The 26028-nt window shown below is 39.0% G+C and overlaps 2 protein-coding genes across 3 annotated transcripts; one reads left to right on the forward strand and one right to left on the reverse strand.

The window, feature by feature from the left end:
* Positions 1–1305: 1305 nt before the first annotated feature.
* gabpa (GA binding protein transcription factor subunit alpha) lies at positions 1306–15521 on the reverse strand. 2 transcript variants are annotated; one of them, XM_057852276.1, is made up of 10 exons: positions 14546–15277; positions 9433–9531; positions 8274–8418; positions 8113–8197; positions 7811–8035; positions 6838–7032; positions 6538–6594; positions 2140–2262; positions 1874–2066; positions 1306–1812 (listed from the first exon to the last, which is right to left on the reverse strand). In XM_057852276.1, exons 2-10 carry the CDS (start codon positions 9507–9509, stop codon positions 1593–1595), a joined length of 1320 nt encoding a protein of 439 aa, XP_057708259.1. In that variant the 5' UTR covers positions 9510–9531; positions 14546–15277; the 3' UTR covers positions 1306–1592. The 2 variants fall into 2 exon arrangements, with proteins under 2 accessions (XP_057708259.1, XP_057708258.1); XM_057852275.1 differs by lacking the exon at positions 14546–15277 and adding an exon at positions 15372–15521 and having other exon boundaries at positions 1308–1812.
* Positions 14910–24137, forward strand: LOC130926940 (splicing factor U2AF 35 kDa subunit). Its single transcript, XM_057852295.1, has 8 exons — positions 14910–16697; positions 18393–18480; positions 20314–20380; positions 20453–20502; positions 22028–22126; positions 22234–22367; positions 23603–23698; positions 23801–24137. Exons 1-8 carry the CDS (start codon positions 16654–16656, stop codon positions 23931–23933), a joined length of 711 nt encoding a protein of 236 aa, XP_057708278.1. The 5' UTR covers positions 14910–16653; the 3' UTR covers positions 23934–24137.
* Positions 24138–26028: the final 1891 nt, after the last annotated feature.

Here is a 26028-nt window from a genome sequence, read left to right on the forward strand (position 1 = left end):
CCGGGCGTCCTACCGGTTGTTCTGCTCGGTAGTCCGCCTCCTGGCATCCATTTTGTCGTCTTCTGCCGGCGCCCCAGCCATGCAGCTTGGCCGTCCGTTGCCGTTGAATTGGGTTGCGGGTCTTACCAACTGCGCTACTGCCTTCCAGTGGCCAGTTTTATTGCTTTAAAATGGATTTTCAGCTTTGTGCTTTGGAGCTAAATTGAATCAGAACCCAGAGATGTCTCTTTTGAGGAAAAAAACAAAAACCAAACGTAAAAGACGTATAAATACGTCTTTGGGACAATAAAACAATTAAAAATAGGACGTATTTATACGTTTTTGGGAGCAAATGAGTTAATGACATCTGTCATAAGCATTCATTAATGGCCATGATCGTGTTGCGTCATAAATATAACAGTCTTATGACGCTGCTATCAAGCAGCGTCATAAGACTGTTATATGTTATATGTCAAAGTCTTACCTATTGACCCCAATAAATCAACAAATACGCCACACTGGAATATAAACTGCAGGATTCAAAATGAAGAAAAAAAAATTGCGACTGATAGTCCGAAAATTACAGTAATTTTACCGTCCCGAATAACGCTCCTCTGCTCTAGGAGTAAACGGGTGCCTTCGGTTGAGCTGCAGCATTAAAAGTATAGCACAGCGCTGTGACGCTGTCATACAGTGAATACATGAAACAGTGTTCGCATTGGTCTCCAGCTTGAAATGTGCCCACACTTTTGACATTTTCTGCTTTTTCTTGGTGCCTTTCTCTTCGCTTTCGTCTCCTTCCTCATTAACCATATATTCATGAATGGTAGAAATCAAATGAATCCGCCCCCTCTGTCTTCGTCCTGTACGCACATGACGTCCGCAGTTTGTGGCGTATTAAAAGTGGTCCAGGCAAAATCGTCATGCTTTGAGCTGGCAAAATTAAACGATTCCTCGAGGCGGACAAAAATTCTTCAGTCAATTTTATAAAATTGAGTTGCTCAAATTATTTGAGTGATGGTTTCAATTCTACTATATAAATGACTTACTTAGTACAGGTGTGCAACTGTCAAATTTCTTCAACCTCTGATAATGGAGAAAAAGATTCAACAAAAAAATGACACCGCTTACGAGTGCAGCTATTTTGTGATGTCAGTTAGATCCACGTTTGTACACCAAGGTTTTTATCGTTAACAAAAACGGACGTGACAGTTCAAACAGATTGGAGGTCCATGACTGTTAATGGCAGTCAATGAGTTAAGAAACATCAGGACTGCAGTGATGAGTGCATTTTAAAATACAGTATAATAAATGAATGAGTTGAATGAATGAAGACTGTTGCGAAAAAAAATGCAATTTTATTCCCCCGGTATGGACAAAAAAATGGGGTTCAAAAATGCAGCAGAACATACACGATTGACATAACTAAAATAAAAAATACAAAAGGGGTCTTCTATTATGAAAATACACGTGCCGTGGCCCGGCTATCAAAACAGGATGCGTTGCCGTATATATACAAAGGAAGACATTAATTCAGTCCCGTTTAAAGCATTCACTCACTCCGTCCTCCTCTTCGAACGTGGAAATAAAGTGTTCGTCCCCATTCATGAGGTTCAGCTGTCCTTTTCCATTGTGGTGGCCAAGGTGACAGTGGTGATAGGCTGCGCGATGCCATGCATCTGCAACCGCGACATCTTCCTCTGCTCGCATTCGGCCACCAGGCTGTTGAGCTCGGCGGCGCTGTAGCCGATCAGGGTTCGCAGGTCGCACACGAACTTGTACACGAAACGCTTTCCCTGCACTTTGCTGATCATGTCGCCGTCGTAGTAATACCTGCGACCGAGACGGCAACCTTAGAAAAAAATCGCGGCGTGTGATTCGAGCGAGGTGGCACCTGAGGGCTCGGCTGAGTTTCTCGTAGTTCATGGTCGGCTTGTTTTTGCGCTGGCCCCACTTTTGCGCCACGAGCTCGGGCTGGTTGAGCTTGAACTCGCCCTCCTCGCCCACCCAGGAGATGCAGTCCCTGGAGTCTTTGTCCGTCAGCAGCTCCAACAGGAACTGCCACAGTTGGATCTGACCGTTGTTGCCTGTCGCCAGAAGAGCGTCTCATTCCTTTTCTAGGCTTTGACACCTGTTTTTCAAGCGTCTCGTCTAGCCTACCTGTACGGTTGCCAGGCGAGCTGCGCTCCTCTCCCGAAATGCGGGGCGCTCGTGGTCCGCGGTTCTGCTTCATCACTTTAATTGCCGTGGGTGTGCTAACCTGGGCTGGGATGATCTGCACAGCTGGATAAGATTGGACTCTAGTCAGAACAAAGTGGTGCTATAATACAGTTTTGCTGGACCATTAATCTTTCTATTTTGTTATAGTTTGGTCGGGCCTTTGACATTATGTCCCCCCCCCCCCTCACACTAACTCTGTGAGAGTTGGCGGAGTTGTTCAGAAGCTGTACTAAAGATGAAGACTTGAATGGATTTGGTAGTCATTTGCAGTGTGATTGAGAGTTCGGTAAACAAGTTATGTTGTGTTTTATAGTTTTCTGAATAACTGTTTTTATGTTACATTACAGGGATCCTCAGACTTAAGACTTGTAGGCTCTAATAAGCCACAATGGCGTACCGCACGCAGGCTATTTTTAGACCGTGACGTCGCATCGTAAAGTGGAAGAAAAGCGGAAGTGGGACATTATAGACCCGCCCTCGCATAGACACAACGTAATTTGTGCTACTTTTCTCCGGTTATCTTTCAAAAACGAACATGCCGATCACGCTATGCTTTTTTAGAACTTGTAGAAACGACTCTAGACATTACGACACATAAAGGATGTTTTCTTCATACGTTTCCGAAAACCAAAAACTCGGGAGGAAAAAATGTGAAGACCGAATCAACTTGCGCGGACTTTTAACACCAGCTTGGTGAATCCAGTCACGTTTCATATGCAGTAAACATTATGTTGGGTTGGCATGGTCTTTCAGAGGACAAAGAGGTAAGCCATTTTTATATTTTTAACTTATTTTTTTAGCGTACCGTTGTGCCGTACTGCTTCTGTCTGACAATAAATGACCTGAAAAGAATTACAATGGTATCTGACTGCCACTGTTACCGTTTCTGTTATGTATATATATATATATATATATATATATATATATATATATATATATATATATATATATATATATATATAAAACAACTTTAGTAAGGGGGAAGTGTAAATAAATTATAGAATTACGATGTGTTATCAATGAAAAAATTAAAAGTGTTCGTTGGCTGTCACTGAGTAGCATTTGCGATCGCTACACAAAGCTAACTAAATTACTCCCAAGAACATTGAGACGTAGGACAACCAGAGGATATATAAAAAAGACAGGGCCGATGGTAAAGGATAGCTTGTTGAAACAGGAGAATGTCATTGTCAGACGCGTCGATAAAAAAGCTAAAGCTATGCTTAGGTCGGCTCGTTATTTTCGTCTTTTTCAGCCTTCGACACTAAAGCCATCTCTTTAACTGTTTTTCCACATCTTTGCCAGTCAATTTGGCACCAGGCACATCATTATCGGAGAGAATTGGTAGGTTTAGCTCTGTAAACATCTCCTTCGTACATGATTTCCATTCATTTCCTATTAGGGACAAACGGTGGCTTGTCCCTACTTAGCAACAGTAGCTAATGTCATGAATATTAATGAGCGGAAGTGACGTGTTGCTTGCGGTACGCCATTGTTCTCTTTTACTAAAATATGTTATTAGAAACATAAAAAATTGCCATTGATTTAAAAATCTATAATATTTAGTACATGTTTTGACCTACGGAGGGCGCCATGTATTTTGGAAGCTCAGGGTCATGACGCAGATTGTCACTGTCGCTCGATGAATATTACCGGGTTACTGCAATTTCTTCTACATGGCGAGACGTCCTACACATGCGCACATCGGTTAAAAGCGGCGAGTACTTACTATTTGTGTTTTATTGAGTCTTTTATTACCTTTTCATTGCCTCAAAATGCTTTTTGCATGTGTTTCCCTCGCATACTTTTAAGCATTGTGTTTTCTTGTGGTAGCTTTAAAGCAGATTATTGATGTGTTGACCACATTCGTCATGTAGCATATTAACACCATCCTTATTTAATATTACTACATTTAAGTATTTTCTTAAGGCATCTTTAGTATGTTCCGTCTGTATGCATCTAAACTAGGGCTGTCAAACGATTAAAATTTTTAATCGAGTTAATTACAGCTTAAAAATTAATTAATCGTAATTAATCGCAATTCAAACCATCTATAAAATATGCCGTATTTTTCTGTAAATTATTGTTGGAAAGGAAAGATAAGTCACAAGATGGGTATATACGTTCAACATACGGTACATAAGTACGGTATTTGTTTATTATAACAATAAACCAACAAGATGGCATTAACATTATTAACGTTCTGTTAAAGCGATCCATGGATAGAAAGACTTGTAGTTCTTAAAAGATAAATGTTAGAACAAGTTATAGAAATTTTATATTAAAACCCCTCTACATGTTTTCGTTTTAATAAAATTTGTAAAATTTTCAATCAAAAAATAAACTATTAGCCCGCCATTGTTGATGTCAATAATTACACAATGCTCAAGGGTGCTTAAGCCCATGAAATCAGTCACACCCAAGCGCCAGCAGAGGGCGACTAAACTCCCAAAAACACAAGTAACAAGTTGACATTGCACTGTGCTGCCATTTTAATGTGTTTGAGCGGGGCAAGTGCGTTAATTGCGTCAAATATTTTAACGTGATAAATGTAAAAAATTAATTACCGCCCGTTAACGCGATAATTTTGACAGCCCTAATCTAAACAAAACAAGCTGAAAGTGCACGGTATCACTTTGGGTGTCAAATTTGCCTCTTGCAGAAGTTTCGCAGGTGTAGCACATTTTGGCAGAACTCCGTTTTTTTTCCTACTCTCGTCTCATCCCGTCTTTCCTGTCCAGTTTGCTTTTTCTGCTCATTTTGTGAAATCTCGACACTGCTGTCATGATCATTAATGTTCCTCTTGGGTTCAAATTGTAAGGGTTGAACCGATGACATGTTTATCTCGCTACAGTCATACTCTGGAAGCCCGGCAGCGAAACCATGTGACGTCACGGCCCTGCGACGTCAGCAACAATGGCGACCTACTAGTTAAACTGATCTTCAAATTGTATAAAAACGAAAACATCAAGAGGAGAAGAACTACAAGTCATTCTATCCATGGATCCCTTTAAAGGGGCAAAAAAGACCTAGTATAAATTCCCTTAATGTGGAAGACAGTTGCTCAAAGTATTTAGGCAAGTTTGTAAATGGAGTATGTCTCTGACTTCTGATTATGAAGAAAATAAAGGCACTACTTACTTGTGCAGCCATTTTGTGAAGTCAGTTATGCTCAGACACATAAATATGGAAACCCAAAAGGGTCCAAATAAATACCATTTTGATCACAGACAAATTGTGTAATATGGCCCTTAAATTGTAGGGCCTTTTCCACAATGGCCTTTTTATTTCATAATGTTGTCTTTCAGCACAATTAATTGCCTTCTGTCAAGCAAATACATAAGGCGGAGTAAGTTAAGTAATTGGCTGGATCGTGGAGTCAGGCTAGGTGCACTAGCATTTGGTAGCATCTGGTCGTTAGCATTTGGTAGCGTTTCGTCGATGAACTGTTAGGTAACTTAGGGTTACAATTCAACCGGTTCGCAGCTGAGTAACTCTGAAAGTAGTCCCACCAAATGCTAGCGCAACCATTGTGGAAAACGACATCATGAAAAAAATGACTGTTAAATACGCTTATCGTGTAAAATCTCATTGTGCTGAAAAATGACATTATGAAACAAAAAGTATATTGTAGAAAAAGGTATTATGAAATTAAAAAAATACTTTGTGAAAAACGCTTTTTATCTCGTAAAATCTTTTCCACAATAATATTACCTTATTTTACAATTTAAGGCCATACTAGACAATTTGTTATTTATCAAAATGGTTTTTATTTCAAAATGTTATTATTTAATTTTGACCTTTTTGGGGCTCAATACATAAACACTGATACATTAGAGCATAGGCTCATGTGATGAGTAGTAATGACATCATGAGCAAAAATCGAAAATCTGAGATATTCGCATTAGATTTGCTAAAATAGTAACGGCATAAAAAAATGGCTGCTCTGCACTATGCGTGGCCCTTTTCTAGAAATACAGTACTGGCTTTTACTGATGTTTTCCTCCACTATTTCACATAAAAAAATGAAGTTGCTGTTTTTTTAAAATGAATTAAACAAAATTCCGCGATGCACTGGAAAAAAAAGTGTTGTTAGAACCTTTAACAAACGCTTACTTAGTCTGTCCCTCTCCATTTTATTATTACTGTAACGTATAACGTTCGCTCTTGGTCTCTGATGAAATAAATTCTCTTCAAAACTGCGAGTGATTCTCCATGACGACTTATATATGCTACGTCCTTTTTCTCGTCATTATACATTTTTTGGGCTAGTACGACTCATAATCCGAAAAAATACAGCAATCTTTTGATTTGCTAGTAGTTAAGGTTTTGGCTTACGTTGATCGATGGTAACAGTGGCGTCCCCTCCGGACTGGTCCTGGCTTGCCAAAACATCTGAAATTCCAAACATTGGCATTAACTCATTGGCTGCCATTGACAACAATGGACAAACAAGCATTCGAAAATCAGCTGTTTTTACAGTAAGCGCACACTAACTTTGGTATATGACCACTTACCACACTGAAACTAGGGTGTTAAGTGATTACAACCTTTCTATTGTTCTAACAGCTTTAATTTTATTTCATAAATTTATTTTGATTTTGAAGAAAACTAACGCATTCATTGCACGTGACTTACATTTCCGAAGAAGTTCCAGGTGGCTCCAGAGAATCTCCCCGTTTGGTACTTTCTGGAGAAACTCTTCCTGGCTTAACGCACAGAGGTTTCGACCTGGGATGTGAATGCTCCCGATTTCCATCTCGTCGATGCTGAATTCCTTCATCACCCACACGGCCCAGTGTATCGACTGGTCGGCCGTCCACAGGACGGGATCTGACAAAAGAGCGAGGGCGCCCTTAGCGATGTTGCGTTAGGAGTGGGAACCCCTTGGTACCTCACGATACGATATGCGATACAAATATATATATATATATATATATATATATATATATATATATATATATATAATATTCTACAAACAACTAATAAACAGAAAAACAAGCTTCTGCTGTGACTTGGAATGAGTTTATCACTAGTAGACGTCCAATCCATTTGAACTGGGAGGGTGGCAGCGAATGAATGCCATCCCTCCCACTTCAAACGGATTGAACGTCTATGGCTGTCAGCGGCAGCCAATGCCAGGCAATGAGTAATTTGCGGTCATTTAAGGTCATTTACCTGTTGATTTTCAGTTACTTCCTGTAGATTTTGGGCCATTTTATGTTTATTTTGCATTACAGAACAGGAAGTGACCAGGGAATCACCCAAATGAATAGGCAGTGACTCAAACTCAACAGGAAATGACCTATAACTGCCCTTAAATGAAAAGCAAGTGACCTGTAAATGCCCCGAAAATCGGACCGAATGACTGTGAATGCTCTGGTTTTGAATGAACGAACGTTCCCAGTCTAAATGGATTGGGCGTCGAGCACAGTCAATGGCAGCCGTTTTTTCTTTTTTTTTATTGACACCTTTTAAAAACATTATATCGATTCTTGACAGGAGCATATCGATAACCTTTTGGGATACAAAGTATCACGATATATCACCATTTCGATATTTTGTCACACGCCTAGTTCCGTATTTGCCAAACTCGTCTCAGTTTCCTCACCGTAGGGTATTCCGAGTCGGACTTGCTCCTTGCGATAGCCTTCCAAGGCGGCGGCCCAGCGTGTCACCTGCTCTGAGGTCTCGTCGGACAGACCCGAGCGTTCCACGGCGATGAGCTGCCCCTCCTCCACCAGCGAACCTTCCTCACCCGCCGCGTCCGGGTCAATCACCACTTCCACCGTCTCCACGGGCTTCACAATCTCCAAGATGTTCAACTTCTCTTCACCTAGAGAAAGGGAACCAACAATATCGAGTTGGGTTTTTCGTGCGGTGAACCGTTGGCGGTGATGGCGTAACTCTCACCTGGCTTGCTTATGAGCTGCAGGCTGAGCTGCACCGTGCCATCTGTTTTGACACCCTGATCAAAGAGGCTGTGATCAGGGTGCAACTGCGAGGAAGAAACCAGATGAGCTCCTTTGCAAGGTCCGATCACCTAACGGTGGCCTATATGTTAAAATTGTTACCTGAATGTCTTGCAAGCATATTTCATACGAATCTAGTGAAATTTGAAGCCGAGGCTCCAACAGCCTCTTCAAATTGCCAACCGGCTCGTTGATGTCAATGTCTTGCTGGATCAGATCTGATGCCATGATAGTCTGTTCCTCCATGCTATTGGGCGAAACAATACGGGATATTGTAAACCGTGAAACAGTGACAAAAATTAGACCGTATTTTCAGCACTATAAGGCACATGGAAATACAAGACGCACCTTCAATGAATGGCCTATTTTAAAGCTGTTTTCATAAACTGTATAGGGTGCACCACATTACAAGGTGCAGTAGTAGTAGTGGTTGGGGTTGCGTTATTCATCCACTAGATCGGGGGTCAGCAACCCGCAGCTCGAGAGCCGCATGCAGCTCTTTAGCGCTGCTCTAGTGGCTCCCAGGAGCCTTTTCAAATCAAAAATGTGTTTTCTCACTAAGCTGCTAAACTCCATTAGAAACGTAAAAATTCAATGATAGGTTAGAAGATTACATCATTATCTTTTATATACTTAGGCATGAATTTGAAAATACAGTGTGAAAATGGCTATTTGTAAACCATAGAATATATATTTTTTTCACTTTAGATTGACCCCCTGCCAGAGCTCCAAGGGCTGAGAGGTAGAGCCAGAGGCATGAACAGATCCCTCCCAGATGTAAAAGATCAAGTTTTGTTTAATTGAAATAGAAAATGTTATAAATGTTTTCAAATTTTTGGAATGTAATTTACTCTGTGCTCATTTGCTCAACATGTCAAATTAAAGCTAATATGTTCAATTTTTATGATCAGTTGTCAAAACCTTACTGAGATTTATAGTTTATCAGTAATCAAGCAATTTGTGTAATTTTCCATATTTGGCATTTGAAAATCAACTTTAGCTGGTTATGACACTTTCAAAAATGTAAAAATATTGGAAAATGGTGCATGACATAATTTTTTGATGATTAAAGAATAAAAAGGTGTGCAGCAAGGCATGTTTGAACTGTTTTTTTTAATGTATAAATACTCACAGAAAAACTAACATTGATCTATATTTAAGGTGCATTGGATTATAAGCCGCACTGCCAGCTTTTGAGAAAATTGAAGGCTTTTAGGTGCATCTTATAGTGCAGAAAATACGGCAATTTGAGTGTTCTCACCTCTCCTCCAAGCATGCTTGTTTTTCCCTTTCATCGATCTCGATCTCTATCAAGTCGTCTGCTCCGCCCTTGGACATTGTCTCTTAAAAGACAGGGGAGCTGCCAAAAGTGGACGTTGAAAGCATTTATTCTCAAAATATTGTATCACACCAACATTTACATTTCACAACAGTGTGGGTTGGTGCTGAAGAGGTTGCCCCCAGGGCCGGCCCAGCCTATACACAGACTATGCAGCTGCTTAGGGCCCCTGACCACCAGGGGGCCCCCAATCTGGCAATTGTTTAATTTGTGTTCTATTTTGTTATAAAGTTTGCTTTATTTGACTTTTGTGAGTTTTGAGACTTGATTACAAGCTTAAAAAAATAAAAGTTATTCCTTAACTTCTTTCTGTCCTGTTTTAGAAAAAAGGTTTGGCGCTATTTACTGTAAGTACTGACAATCATTTGGGGTTAGAAGTTTGAAGTATGCAGTGCAACAAAATCTGATTAATATACAAAATATGGATGTATGGGTTGGATTGCATGTATGGGTTTCACAGTACACTGTGACGAAATGGTGGGCCAAAAATATGGGCCCCTTTGCATTATTTTGCTTAGGGCCTCCAAATGGCCTGGGCCGGCCCTGGTTGCCCCTAGTTTATCTATTTCATTTTAGTGCCGTCTTCCTTCTGGATACTATGACAAGATTAGTTTGGGCTAAACTGACAATTTGGCGGTTTCAGAAAGAACCGTTTTGATTAGTTTAAAAAGATCTTGTACAGGATGTCTGCACCTTGAAGTTCTACTATGTTGCTTGCTTACAGCAGGATCTTCACTCTAATAAAGTACTGAAATTACTAGTGGTGTCAACAATAATCGATGCGGCGATGCATCCCGATGCAGGGCATGGACGATTCGATTCGATGCGGGCAACAAGCCGAATCGATTCAGCGCATTTTAAGATATATAAGTACGTTCAAAAATCTTCCCTGCGCAATTCTGGTGATGCAACGGATTTGGTTTCCCCATTTGTATTATTATTCTCATGTTTCAATTTTTACACATGCACAACTCTGGTCAAGTTTCCCACCAACCCAGTAGAAGCCAAAATTGCTCCAGATGTCTGCTTTCAAAGTCTTAGGACGGTGCATGAATAATCTTTCTTGCTCCCTCTTTCTCTGCTTCAGTCATTGTTATGTTATGTCCTATCTCTTAGAGGTTAGATCTTGTGCCCGAACCTGACCCGGACCCAAAATGTTAAGCATTCACGTTCGGGTCGAGCTGCCGTGCCGACTAATAAATTATATATTTTTAAAAAATGGGAAAAACCGAGAGCAGGCTCTCTGTATTGTGCATTTGCTTGTGCACGCACATGAACCCGTGGAATATGTAGACTATTTAAACAGTTTTTTCTGCCAGCTCGAAGAAATGAAAATAAATTGCTGCTGCTGCGTTTTGTTTTGTTTTTCCCTTTTCCGCGTCACTCCAACAATAACAAAAAAACAACAACAACAAAATTGGGTTTTTCGGGCTGGGCCTGCAAATCTAGTTAATTGATCGGGCTCGGGCCGGGTCGGGCTTCAATACCAGCAGGCCGTGTCGGGTCGGGCTGTATTTTTTAGGCCCGATCTAACCTCTATTGCACATATATAGTGGGCTAGGCCTACATTTTACTTTTGTTCTACATTGCAATTTAGTTTTGTTTGCAACGGAACTGATCCCTGGATTGATATTGTGATAAAGATGCTGCTGCACTACAATATTTTCTTTGTCGTTTTAACATATACTTGACTTACTCGAACCGAATCGTGACCCTCTGAATCAAATCGAATCGTGGCCCTCCGAATCGTAATCGAATCGAATCGTGAGGGCAGTGCTGATGCACACCTCTAGAAATTACTGAACTGGCATTACAGTGCCTCACAAAAGCTGTGAACTACATGTAATTTCTGATTTGCACGTGCAGTCAAATTCCCCAAAATAATTTTAAAAATAACATTTTTAAAATGCATTTGATGCAATGTATATTTTTAGAAGTTCTGCTGCGTATTCTGGTGTTTCGAATAGCTTCCTCATCACAATTTGATTTGCTTCTGCTTTTGACAGCAATCTCAAAAGAAACGCTCTTCTCAGCACATGATCGGTTATGGAAAATTCTGTCAAATATGTACTTCAACAATGATTTCTTTAGACAAACATGTATTTTTGACATTTGATCATGAACCAAGTTAATTATTAGCCCTTTCAGAGACAGTGGTCAGTACAGTGGACCAGGGCTCTAGACTGCTCCTAAATTTCACCCCTAAAATTTGATACATGCCAAGTACATTTTTTATCTACTTGCACCTTTGCAAGTAGGACTCTTGCAGATTTATTTATTTTAAAAACATTATTTTTCTTGATTTTTTTTTTTTTTTGTGGCTGACAAACTTGTACTCCACACTTAAGCCCAACTGTTGGCGGCAATGCGTGAATAAGCTGCAAAAGCATTGCATTTATTAGTAATATAATAAAAAGGAGTGGAAAAGAAAATATTGAAAGGGTTTCTCCAGCTCATGGAAAGTTAAATTGAAAACCTATTAATGTTGAGACCAGCTTGACAACATACCAAAACTGTGGGCGGGGGTAGGAACAACAGGACGTAAAGTTGTAGTGTGATCTAGCCACTGCTAAAAGTCACGACCAATAAATCATATGGCATCCAACAAGTGAAGCCACATAAACAACATGGAGAACCGGGAAGTGCTATCACTTGATTTATCAGTTTTATTCTTACCACAATCTAATAATTTCTTCTTATAGACCTGCAAAGCCAAGATTATTTGTTGAATTTCATCATTGTGACAGCACCATTGTATAGTTACGCTTACGTGAATTCTCGCAAAAACTTACACGAGATTGGTGCCAAATCGCTCTCAGAAATCCAAGAAGGGACACGTTTCGAAAGCATTAGTATTTATTAACATAAAAAACAGCAGGGCCAAATGGTCGAATTTTGCAACTAAAATTAGAGCCAATATGATTTTTTTTTTCATCTGCTTGCACATGTGCGGCTAGTAACATTGCAGGGTTGTTTTTTTTGTGTTTTTTTGTCGACACACGGGAGGCGATGAGCGATGGCAAAATGCGAAAGTCATCGCCGTTAAGCTGAAAGCCAACACACGTTGCACAATGTGACTGCAGCAACAAGCGACACACACCGCCCTCTGCCTGTACGCCATTGCTTGTCTCTGATTAGCTGTGATTTTGGAGGGCATTTTAAAATTTCTTTTGGAGCGCCAACAACTTTCCACACTGCTGCTTTTTTATTTATGTCTCGAAAATCCTGCTGAGAGTTACCATAAAGTATGTGCTGGTAGCACACCGCTAAAATGATACGCTCCTCCATGTTGACAAAGTGTGGTGTGTGGATGTAAATTTCCAGGTTGGCCACTGTCCTTGCAGGTGATTTGTCAATCAATAAATTCGTTAATGATAGTGTGTAGTGCCAGGTGACGGCGACAGACATTGAAAAAAGTTGCCATGTTAACCTAATTTCTAAGTAGTATTCTAGTCGAGTGCCGCAACGATTAATCGATTAACTTGAGTCATTTGAGGAGAAAAAAAAGCTTCAAATCAAATTTTGGATGACAACTCGTCTAACATTGCTGAATCCAGCTGCTCCGTGATAAGACCAACAAAAGGTAAGTTTTTGTTTGAGCTAATGTTTGTTTTTGCATTTGTCATTTATTTTAGAAGTATATTTAAAAGTATTTTGTGGGAATAGTGGGAAAATTTAGCAATTTATCGCATTTGAGCTAGCGGACTTTTGCTATAAAAGTTAGCCAATTCTTTTTTTGTACTTAGAGCCTCATTTATTTATATTTATTTTTAACATCATTTGTGTCAAGCTCAGATATTTTATTTTTAAATGCATTTATTTCTCTTGTGAAACGAAAGTGCAACTTTGCATAGTTTGAAGAAGCACTCAGGAATTTTATTTTGTATTCACATGAAATGTACTTTTAAAAGTGTAATCTTAGCAGGCCAAAATGAATATTATTAGAATCATATACACTTGTTTATTTGTTTTGCATATCCTAAACTTATTCTGCACCATATTAAATATTTGTAATCCAATTACTGGATTACTTAAATTAATTGATCGATAGATTAATCGATCACCTAAATAATCGATAGCTGCAGCCCTATTCTGGTCGATCTCAAAACTGATAGAGAATAAAAGACTCATACGTTTTCAGTTTTACGCATTTATTATGAAAGTATTTATCGGTTAAACAGTGTCAATTAGAGGAAAGCTTTGCATGTTGATTTACTGTGTGCAACCCTGAATCTTCGCTTGCGCCCCTAAAACTTTAAGTTAGGGGCCACTGTGCTTCTAGTAAAAAAATTAGTTTGGAGCCCTGTGGACAACTGTTAAAAGTTGAAGGATGATCACTTCCAGCCCCTTGCAGTGAAAATTGGACATCTATAGATTGTTGTCAAATGGGGGCAGAAAAAATATTGTCCTGTGGACTGCATGTTTGAGACTTGGGTCCTATATGAATGTAGTTTAAAAAATAATAATTTGTGCATGAAATTGTTAATTAATAACTATTGTATTAACTTAAATGAAAATAATACAATAGTTTTAACCTTTTCATCTTAGGAGTTGCATCTCCCATGATGCTTTTGGCAAGACAACAATATTCCACTCCAATATGCTCCCCACTGTTCTTTTTTTGTTATAATACGAAAATATAAAGTTGTAAAGATTTAATTTTGAACGGGAGGTTTTAATTTGGGCTATTTATTTATTTATTTTGTACTGGGTGGTTTTAACGCTGTGATTGGGCTGGGGACTGTTTTGTTCTGTCAACCCTCATCATATGGGTTAAATTATATATTGTGCTGCATGAAGGTTAGGAATACAAAATTATAAGTAATTGTTGGCTAAAAAGGTTTGATATGGGGAAGTATGTGCTTCCAAGTAGAGGAGGCCCTGTCAGCCTGCACTACTACTAGAGTACTCTGTCGCCTGTGACCGTCGACTGCTAACTGCTAACGTTAGCATCGTCGAGGGCGAGGCTATGGCGTCTTAAGGCCAAACGTTAGGCCAGTGTACACGACAAGTCACCCCTAAAATATGTACGTACACGTTGCGAGGGGATTCATAAGTGAACCGGCGACTAAACGTCAGGCCGAGCGAATTACTCGGTGACGCCGACAGCGAACAAAGTTAGCTGGAGATTATCCGAAGCGGCGGCATCGGTTGCGGCAGCCGTCGTTACACAACCGTAAGCAGAAGAAACGCTTACGGTTTCCCGAAACACACGGGGGCTTCGTGTTATTGAAAAATATGGACGACAAGTCGCACTTGGACTCTGAATGGGAAAAAGTTTTAGAAACGGAAATAGAATAAACGGAAACAAAACAGCATAGGGCAAATGGAAAGGAGCCGGAAATCCTGGCAAAGGTTTACTGCGTGGTAGACTTCCGAGAGCATCCGCCTCGGCAACACACGTACTATTCAGCGACGCTACCAAGCCTCCGGAGAGACAAAAAAATCGTTATATTATCTCTTATAATACAGTCGGTGTAACGCTAACAGTGCTTGGATTGTTTCGAGCGCGTCGAATGTCGCCATTTATCACTTGACGACGTATTTCGTACTATTGTGTTCCGAACAGGCGGGCTCGGCTGAAAGACAACGCTAGCGACGCAGCTAACTTCCGTCCGGGGAAGCGATTTATCAATTCACGTGCATTAATAACTTCGAGACAGCTCCTTCGCCATTCGTGAACACATAGAGGAATTTCCCTTCCGAGAAAGTAAAGCAGGCGGCCTCCAGGCTAGGCTAACGAAGGCTAGCAAGTTGAGCTAGCTTAAAAATAGCGGGAAGACTCCCAACATGAGCTAACAAAAGGGACTCTATTACGCTTTGTTCGGGAATAATTATAGTGTTTAGCGATGCAACCATACCTTTTAAGATTGAACCCTTGATATTATAATCTTGAAACCAAACCGGAGCAATAAGCTTGTCTATATTGTCTGAGCCGAGGCGAACTTTTCAGTCAACTACTACTACACGGTACACACAGTCAAAAGGAGGGCGGGGACTAACTGTCATGACTAAAGTTACTTTTCAAACTTTACTGGAGCACAAAGGCAAATGTTAAATCTTTTTTACCCATAATTGGTGTCTAAATGTTTATTTCAATTTTTATTCAGGCGAGTGGCCCTCTTGTATTCTTTATCATACCACCATTAACAACATGTTTATCCCAGAGCAATACAGTACTGGATGTATTTAGACGTAGAAGAACCAAATTTCTAAATTGTTTAGATTACTTAAAACCGAAAACTTGGAAAATGCTGCATTCACGTGTCAAAGTCACGTATTCAATGATACGTTTCTTACATGTCGGTGGAAGTCACTCACAAAAAGCACAGAAATGCTTATGATAGGCCTACAATAGTTTGAAAACAACTTTGCACTGAAACATGAGCATTCACTGCGAGTGACATCAGAACACCCAAAGACAAGTCGACCAATGTAAACAAAAAATGCAATTCATGTTATTATCTTAATCTCTCAATTAATGGACTAGCAAATTGACGGTATTAGTTGTACGCCCCATTTGAACTGAATCCATTTGAATTCCCAGTTCAAATGGATTGTAATTCTGTCACAGTGAATAGTTAAACTACGTCACAACAAGTTTCAGTAACTTCATTGAACAAAAAACTATTTAACAAGCATTCACTGTTCACAATTTCCAGCACAAGCATCAGCGTGATAAAAATGACTTAAAATATCAATTACATAAATTATCATCACATATATTACAAACAAGAGCTTCTTTTTGAATAATAACGGGTTTAACATTCAAAGTCACACATGAAGATGAATTTATATCGCCGTACTTCACAGATTCTTACTCTTATTTTGAAAGGGATTGTATACTGAAGTTATGTTAATATATATTTCCGGTATGGATATGATTCTTTCACAATAATGGCGTTTTGTCTCGAGTTTCTTCGTGTAAACATAAAATTCAGTCACAAAGCTGTTCATATATTTTGGTTGCTATTTTCAAAGAGTTTAACCTTTATTAATTCCGTTTGAAACAACGACCACTATGTATTTCTATTGGCGTTTCTTCTTGAATGCTAAAACCATTGGTTGATACAGGGTGCTTTATTGTGAAGTAGTCAGAAGGGAAAGCGTGGTGTTGCCGAAAGACTAAAGCGGCTAGCCAAGATGGCGGAGTACTTGGCGTCGATTTTTGGGACAGAAAAAGACAAGTAAGCAATTCTGCCAATAAATCTTCGATTGATAAAACGTACTCTATCCGGCTCATGTTTAACAGGAGCCCCGCGCTTTTGCAGGCACGCTGTGGTAGAAGTTTACATCTTTAGCGACCCCCCGCTAGATAGCTTTAGCTCGCTGGCTAAAAAAAAAAAATGCCGCGCTACTAGTTTCTTGGCCTGTAACGTCAACATGCAGAGAAGCATTAAATCACTTCAAAAAATTCACATGACTTCATTAAATATGAAAACATTACGTGGTGAGTCACTGAAGTGCTACTTTTATTTAGTTAGCGTGTAAGGGGTTAAGATATAGTGAAGTCTTTGTTTGAATGGAAACGTCGTGCGCAGCATGCTATGTAGCATACCAATCCCGTTCAACGAGCAGTACATTACATCCGATATGTGCACCCTGATGCTTAAAAACATAGAATTTCTGCATCACGAATTAAGTTTTTTCTTCTAGTGCGAAGAAAGAACACTTATTGTTGATTAAGTTGGCCGAAAAAATGCACAATAGTCAATAATGTCTCTAAATGATTAATTGACTTTCAAAATAGTTCTTAAGTTATTTGATAATTAAATGAACTGCATGAATGAACTATGAGTTATTTGCGGCAGCTCTAATTGTAGGCAGTTCAAATGTTGACTCGTTAGACCAGTGGTTCTTAACTGGGGTTCGGTGAGTAAGCCTGAGGGGTTCGGCGAAGGTGAAATGCAGAGCCCTATTTTGTACGCTGACTAAATCTGGGCAAAGTAGCGTTTTAGACCCGGTTTTGGACTTGTCTGCCCTCAATTTACAGACTTTATTCCATTTATTTCAACTAGGGCTGTCAAACGATTGAAATTTTTATTCGAGTTAATCACAGCTTAAGAATTAATTAATCGTAGTTAATCGTGATACAAACCATCTATAAAATGTGCCATATTTTTCTGTAAATTATTGTTGGAATGGAAAGATAAGACGAGACGGACATATACATTCAACATACTGTACATAAGTACTGTATTTATTATAACAATAAATCAACAAGATGGCATTAACATTATTAACATTTTGTAAAAGCGATCCATGGATGGAAAGACTTGTAGTTTTTAAAAGATAAATGTTAGAACAAGTTATATTAATTTTATATTAAAACCCCTCTTAATGTTTTCGTTTTAATAAAATTTGTTGGTATGAGGAAGCATAACAGACCTACAGACAGCGTGAACTGCGTAGTTAGTTAAAAAAAAATTTTAAAAAGCGTTATTTTACGCCATTAAAAAAGTATGTGATGCAAGGATTCAACAATAAAATGAGAATGTAGACATGAAAAAAAACAGGAACAGTGTGAAATGAAATGAGTTTAATTTCATTTACCAACATAAAAACAAACAGCAAGAGGCAAAATTATTTGTAGTAAATTTGAAATCTGAAAGAAATTTGAACAGGAATTCACTTAGATGTTAGCTTGCTAGGTTTTGAATTCCTAAAAAAAAAAAAAAAAAAAGGCTTTATTATGAAATTCCGAAGGGTTTGGCAATTGCAAAAAAACTTATGCAGTTCGTTACCTTTAGCAAGGTTAAGAACCACTGCGTTAGACACACTTCCTGGGAAATCGCGATGGCTTCACTGGTGATTTTTTTATTTTGGGTTTTTGGCACACTATGACTACTAAATAATTAATTATCTTGTTTTTCTGTCCGCAGAGTTAATTGTTCCTTCTATTTCAAAATCGGTGCCTGTCGACATGGTGACCGATGCTCCAGATTACATAATAAGCCCACTTTCAGCCAGGTAAATATGTCATTTTGTTACCTCCACATTCATCTGCAGTATCTAATGAGACTTCAATGCAAAAAAATTCAGGTTGCAGTTTATTATTGAAGCTGACATAATTCTTGTAAAACGTAGACTTGGACAGGAATCCCCGAGATTTTGTTTCAAAAACCAAAGTGAATAATTTGCACATTATCTGCTAGTGGGGCAACGGATCATGATTGGTCCGAGATCCGTTCGGATCGACGTCATCGGTTCGGCACACATGTGATCCGCGGATTAATTTCTGAGAAAAAAAAATTGTGCTCCGGGCGCACAAACTTGTGTAGAGCGGAGAAAGAGGGGAGCAGAGTGCACAATGCAGACATGGCAAGTGGAAGAAAGGAGGAGCTTGAACGCCCCTGCTACACTTAAATCCCCTGTATGGGCGCATTTTGGTTTCCCTGTCAAGTATGATGACAAAGGAAAAAGGTCAGTGGACAAAACCGCGACAGTGTGTACGCATTGTGGCATAAGAAGCCATATGACAGCGGAAACACATCCAGTATGTTCACGTATTAGAAGCGTCATCACCCGGGTGTTTTACTGACCGAAGAAAACCTGGCAAACAACCGCTCAGCACCGACCATTTAAGCAGCCTCTTCCTGCACAATCTGACCGGTCTAAAGCCATAACTAAAGCTATCGGTGTGTTTATAGCTGCAGACGTGAGACCATATTCAGCTGTGCAAAACGAGGGCTTTAAATACATGTTGAAAATGCTTGAGCCACGCTACGACATCCCATCGCGCACACACCTTAGTGAAAAGATTGTGCCAAATCTCTACGAAGGAGAAAAGAAAAACGTTGTGAATGAACTATCCCGGGCGTCAACTGTTGCGCTCACGACGGACAGGTGGACGTCCAGTGGAAGGGAGAGTTTATGTGACGATAACCGCTCACTTTATCACACCAGAGTAGGAGATGAAAAGTCAAGTGCTGCAGACACGCCCCCTCTATGAGAGAGACACAGGCACTCATCTTGCGCAGGTACTGACACAAGCAGTGGAAGAATGGAAGATACGGAGGCCCAGTACTAATATCCCAGTAACAACTGATAATGCAAAAAAAAAAAAAAAAAAAAAAAATCAAATAAATGCAGTAAAGGAGGCAGTACTAGGTCCACAAATAGGGTGCTTTGCACATGTAGTGAATTTGGCATCACAAAAGGGAGTCTCAGTCAATAAAATGGACCATCTCCTTCTATTTTACTAGTGGTCATTGGAACCAGTATTAAAAGGAGAAGATGTGCATTTCTATGTTGCTGTTGCACTTTAAGTTGTTATAATTTTGTTAAAAAGAAGATATTATGCCTTGTGCACTACTTTTATAAATTCTAATTTAATAATTTCAGTTTTCAATAAACAAAAATGATATTTACTTGTCTTTTTTTTTTTTTTTCTTCTTTTCGCTGATCTGAAAAATGATCCGATCCGTGACTCTTGATCCGAGGAACGATCTGATCCGTGAGTTTTGTGATCCGTTGCACCCCTATTATCTGCCAAGCTGATGTGAACCAAGTTTGCGGCTGCCATGTTGTGCTCCAAACTTAAATTTTTGCCAACAACAAAAGTAATCAAGTTACTATGTCCAAAAACTCCAAAATTGTGTCACCCCCAACAACAGAAAAATGTATTCTAATTTGAAATCTGTTGAAAGTTGGGTCTGCAAAGCAACTCCTGATACAGCAGAGGATTAGTGTTTTCTGAGCGTAGAACTTATTTATTGAAAAATAATGAAGTGATTTCTGGCTGCGTCGATGATGATTCTAATGATTCTTAATGATATTGAATATGTGCATTTTGGCTTTCAGACTATCGCCCTACTGAACATTTACCGCAACCCTCAGAACAGCGCCCAGTCTGCCGATGGCCTCACCTGTAAGTTTTTGAATTATAATCATTTTTAATAAATGCAAGTTGCCTCGTTGTCATTCACGTTATGCCCACTAGGTGCCATCAGTGACATGGAAATGCAGGAGCACTATGATGAGTTTTTTGAGGTAAGCGTTTCACGTGGTTGATTCTCAGTGCTACTTTTTCTCCACAATTTATCGACGAATTGATTCTACAGAGGAACAATTGAGACAGTAAAGTCAGGGGTGAAATCGGCTTCTAATATGTCAGTACTAACAATATCTTCAAACAGAAAGCTAGCATTGTAGTAATTGAGAGATTTAATGGGGATCCTATAGCACCCAAAATTAGTTCTAAACAGCTGTCAGACCTAACTAAAAAAAAAATTAAAAAAATTTGATAGTTATGATCGTTAGCGAATCAACAACTATATTGATAGTCATTGAATCATATAGAGACATTGTTGACCTGTAAATGGCCGAAATCCATTTCATGGTGCTTCTTTATAGTCAATACAGTGGTACCTCTACATACGATCGCCTCAATATACGATTCTTTCTACATCGGACGTAAAATTTGACTCGTCATGTGTCATAACGTATGATGACATGCTCGAAATTTGACAATTTATGACAGCGTCACAATTTCATTGTTTTCCAACACGGTGGATTTTCTTGTGAGAGAAATCATTATGAGTCCCAAGAAGGTAAGTGCAGCTGGTGAAAAAAAGATGATGCTTAGCATTGAAAGTATGATGGAAATGATAGAAAAGTATGATGGAAATGATAGAAAAATATGAACGTGGTGAGCTGTCCTTGTCCGACCTCCGTTCGACAGTCTTTATAATTTAAGGTCACAATTATTATCATTGTAACAACAGCACGGAAGTCGCCAGCTTCTTCAGGTTTTTAATCCCTTATTTTAGAACTTGAGCGGTTTTTAATCCCTTATTTCAGAACTTGAGCAACATAACACGGCTACTGTCTTTGCCGTAGCTGACGCAAACGCCAACAGAACATGTGAAAGTAAAAACTCTAGTGCACCTCTCTGTCTGTCTCGTCAGTCACACGGTGAGTTCAGGAACAACATGCAAAACACAGCCGCCACAGTAGAACCCGATTCGTTACATAATACTTATTATATAATTTTTTCAAATTGTATTTAGAATTTGTTTTGCTATGTGTAATTGCTATTTATAATTGTACCAGCAGTATTTATTAAGGATTTAGCGTAGGCTTTTGGGCTGTGGAACGAATTAATTGTATTATAATGTATTCTTATGGGAAAATCATGCTCGACGTACGACCATTTCGACTTATAAACCAGATCCTATACATTCCTATGTAGAGACACCACTGTATTCTGTTATTTATTTATTTTTAAGCATTTAATGCTATTTTTTACTTTTTATTTAAGATTTTTTTTTAATTTACTTTTTAAAAACAAAAAAAATAAACATTATTTTAATTTGTTTTTGATCAAAAAAGGACAAATTAGTAAATATCAGATTTGACGTCCTCAGATAAAGATAGTCACAAATTTAGTAAAATATTAATAATCCAACGTTTTTCAGCACCGTTTTAATATATGAGGTAATTATTAAAACATAAAATGTTATTAAAATGTAAAATATTTTTAAAATGAAACCCAATGGTTCTCTGATGTTTTTAGGAGGTCTTCACAGAAATGGAAGAGAAATATGGTGAGGTGGAGGAGATGAATGTGTGTGACAACCTGGGAGACCACCTTGTGGGGAACGTATATGTCAAGGTACGTGTCTATAGGTTTTCTTTCTTTAACGGCATGATTGCTTGTAAAGACAATACTGCATTTGTATTTTTTTCTTTTAAAAAACAATGCCATTTGTTTGCTTGTAGTTCCGCTGTGAAGAAGATGCGGAGAAGGCCGTGATCGATTTGAATAATCGCTGGTTCAATGGGCAGCCCATCCATGCTGAGCTGTCTCCCGTCACAGACTTCAGGGAAGCTTGCTGTCGCCAGTATGAAATGGGGTGAGCGTTTCCTCGTATTTGCAAAAACTTGGGTGGCAGCATTCTGGATTAGCTGCAGCATCCTGATTTTTTTGTTAAGACCTGTAAATACACCATTGCAGTATTCCAATCGACTACAAATGAATGCAAGAATAGGTATTGTCTTATCTTGTTTGGACAAAAGCAGTGTTGTTTTTGGTAGCCCTTTTAATTTTATGTTGTAGTTTTGGTTTTTGCACAAAAATACTTATTAGTCTTAGTTATATTTTAGTCATTTCAAAATGTGTTTGTCTTAGTCTAGTTTCAGTCAAAGAAATCTCATATAAATTTCCTCTAGTTTTAGTTGACAGTTACTCAAAATGTTTACATCTGTATATTTAAAAAGTTTTACTCCAAAAATAAAGGTTTCCAACAATTTCAAATGAACATAGACGAACACATATCTAACGTCTACAAGGACAACACCAACTTGGTGATGTTAATACACACCCAGCAGGAAAACCAGTACATAATTTTCAATTAAACCCACCTGGAAGCCACAAACTGTATGTAAATAAATGTCCGAGGGATTTTTTTTTTTTTTTTTTTTTTGCCATTCATATGGTCTAGTCAGAAGTTGCATGCATTGACTGTTTCCCAGTAATTGCCCATTTTCCACACAAAACAGCTGAAGTAGGCTAATAGTTAAATGCCATTTCATCAACTGGCTCTTCACTAGACTTACCAGAAAAGCCAAGTAGCTCTGCCTTAGACTGGCTGCCTGGACGCTTGCCATTCTGAAGCTAATGCTAATGAGAATGCGACGCTAACGCTAGGAGTTACATTTTGCATCTGATGATCACTCAGGACAGACCTTTATAAGCTATACTGCATATACTCTCACCAAGATAAGAAAACAAATCTTACCATGTTTTCCAAACAAGCAAGATGGAGCGCAGACTAGCTTTAGACACATCTGCTGCAGAGAATGAGGGAGAGGTGCAGCACATCTCACATGAGCGACAAGAACCAAACACTGCTACGATGCAAGATGGCGTACTCCACGTACAACATGAAAATGTCACGCATTGTGAACATATGATAGAAACAGTCGCATTTTCGTCTCGTTATGTTCCAATCTCCAAAGCCACATTTTTAGCTTGTCATCGTCATGTTTGTCGACAAAGTATTTTCGTTATCGTCATTGTTGACGAAAACAACACTGGACAAATGCTAAGTTTAAATTCAGCTGTCTAAAAGTTTCTGTCACCCCACAGGGAGTGCACCCGAGGTGGCTTCTGCAATTTCATGCACCTGAAGCCAATTTCTCGCGAGCTGAGGAGAGAGTTGTACGGACGGCGCCGGAAGGGAGGGTACGTTTACTGACTCGTGCGGAGAAGCGCTGCATCATTTTATAGTTTGGAAAATGTGGTAATGCATCGGACCGAAGGCTAATTTGAGCTTCCTCCTCCTAGGCGTCACAGGTCTCGGTCACGTTCTAGAGACCGTCGATCCCGCTCAAGGGACCGTGACCGAGGAGGCCGAGGTGGCGGACGCGACCACGATAGACGCCGCTCTAGAGACAGAGAGCGCTCAGGACGATTCTGAGCCACAAGCCACAATGATTTGCATCCTTGTACCATCCAGACCAATTGATTTTTTTTCCCTCCCTCTCCTTTTTTTAAAAGTTTGTATCCCCTCGCTTGTATTGTAGGAAGAAATGAGTGGTGCCAGATGTCGAAGCTATGTTGGCTGTAAGTAACTTGTTATGTTCTGGAATGATTTTCACCCCATTAAAATTTTTACGGACGAGATCTGTGTCATGTTTCCGCGAGAAGTGCCATGAAAAAATGTTTGCCATTTTTGCATATGGAACTCATTGGCCGTCATTGATGGTGTTTGACCTACTAGAGTTAGATTAAAACACTAATAAAACTAAGGAAATAGATCAACAATCTTCATATTGCTCTAACAACTTTCATAAATTCAAAATCATTCATAACATTGAAACACATTGCCAGCCATTCCGGGTCAAATGAAAATGTATCACCATCAGTAACTGTAATTAGTATATAATTTACATCGGGCTGCAATTTTTTGTTTCTACGTTCGCCCAGTCGTGCTATAACTATAAGGTAATAGGCCTTAAAAAATAAACATTGCTTCAATTGTGCTTTAGATGATGAAGCTTTAGGCCAAATTCTTTTCACATAGAAACAGAAGCTGAAATCTGGAGGCATTTCTTGTTCCTGTTCAATTTCATCTAAATTGTAAAGTTTGTGCGTGTGACTTCCCGAGCAGTGACAAGTGCTTGCGAATTAATGTGATAACTATGTGTTTCATTTCCCTCTCATTTTTCCCTGTTGCTCATATTCAATCTTTGACGCCATCAGAGGAGGAGAAAAGGACAGACACGTGCCATCATTGCCAGTTTGTGTCCTGATGAGGAACAGCATGTGAGAGTTCAGACGTATGACGCACGTTCTCTTCCCTCTCGGCCTTTGCCGACCTCTCCGCCAATAATTGCAGAAATTGGAAGTCAAGTTGTTGCCTCAGAGGCGACTCTCGTGAATGACCTCGAAATTTTCATGGCAAAAACCACACTGACGTGTCATGAGTTGAGGCGCTCAAGTTTCTGACAGGTTTTACAATTTAGTGCAGTGACTTGGAAGTATCTAAGGTTTTCCTAAAGGCAATATCTTGCATGAGACCAGACCTCACCGAGAGCAAGACTTTTTGGAGTTGAGACCGAAATGAGACCATGGTTTGGACATGAACAATGATTACAAAAATCAAACATGGTTGTATTTTTCATGTTGAGGTTGTAGTCATTTACTTATTAGGTTTTTTATTTGCTAAGTGTTATTTGAAGTCAATATCAAATCTATGCTGGTCCATAGTCTGGCTGGTTTTAACCGCCCAGTTCCCTAAAACAGATTTTTTCACCTCATCAAAATTCTGTTTGAGCGTAAAAAAATTAGTACAAAAATTAATTGGCAAAAAATAAGTTGCAATATCCTGGGCTAACCAGATACCTGTCCGGTATGGATTTCTTCCTCTGGGTTACCTGGATGTTGCATCTGAATTTGTTGCGATGAATTTTTACAATGAAATTTTTGCTATCATTTTCTTTCCGAATGATGAATTTTGATGCTGAAAAAAAATCAGTGAATTTCGTTGCTGAAAAAAAATTCAGTGTTGGATTTACTTCCATAGTTCCATGCGGGGAGATCTTTAGTTACAGAAATAGAAACGTGCAATGTCAGTGTTCAGTTTAAACTCTTTAGTTAAGAATTCTTAGTAATTTGTGTTTTATTGTGAAACCGTGCTTTTATTTTGAGACGCCGGTTTTGTATTGTTTCCTGTTTTTTTAAAAAAAAATTTATTGTTCTTTGTTCGTTATTAATTGACGACACAATGAGGATGTGAGTAAAGTTTAATACCTGTACTCATTAAAAAAATACCTGCACTCATCTTTAACTGAAAATGAAATTGATATTTTTTTATTATAGACATCCAAATCGGTGTTAGATAAATAGGTGAGTTAAAAATGTTAATATGGCTTTTTTTTCACACTTGTTAATCATTCTTTTTTAGCTAGTTTGTGGAGCCAGGTAAAGTAGCATTTCACTAAAATACGTGAAGTTTTATCAGTAAATCTTCTTTCTTGTAATCAAATTCCTTCTGGGTCAAAATTTTGCTT

The sequence above is a fragment of the Corythoichthys intestinalis genome, chromosome 12 (genome assembly GCF_030265065.1).
Source record: "Corythoichthys intestinalis isolate RoL2023-P3 chromosome 12, ASM3026506v1, whole genome shotgun sequence".
NCBI lineage: Eukaryota > Metazoa > Chordata > Actinopteri > Syngnathiformes > Syngnathidae > Corythoichthys > Corythoichthys intestinalis.

What these genes read in the sequence shown, in the direction of transcription:
- gabpa (XM_057852276.1), bottom strand. Translation starts at nt 9,509, where the DNA reads ATGTCCAAGGGCGGAGCAGACGACTTGATAGAGATCGAGATCGATGAA. An exon ending in CAAGCATGCTTGGAGGAGAG is followed by an intron (nt 8,419 to 9,432) that starts GTGAGAACACTC and finishes TTCGCCCAATAG; the next exon opens with CATGGAGGAACAGACTATCA. An exon ending in TATGCTTGCAAGACATTCAG is followed by an intron (nt 8,198 to 8,273) that starts GTAACAATTTTA and finishes TCTTCCTCGCAG; the next exon opens with TTGCACCCTGATCACAGCCT.
- LOC130926940 (XM_057852295.1), top strand. Translation starts at nt 16,654, where the DNA reads ATGGCGGAGTACTTGGCGTCGATTTTTGGGACAGAAAAAGACAA. An exon ending in GTCTGCCGATGGCCTCACCT is followed by an intron (nt 20,381 to 20,452) that starts GTAAGTTTTTGA and finishes TATGCCCACTAG; the next exon opens with GTGCCATCAGTGACATGGAA. An exon ending in TGGGGAACGTATATGTCAAG is followed by an intron (nt 22,127 to 22,233) that starts GTACGTGTCTAT and finishes GTTTGCTTGTAG; the next exon opens with TTCCGCTGTGAAGAAGATGC.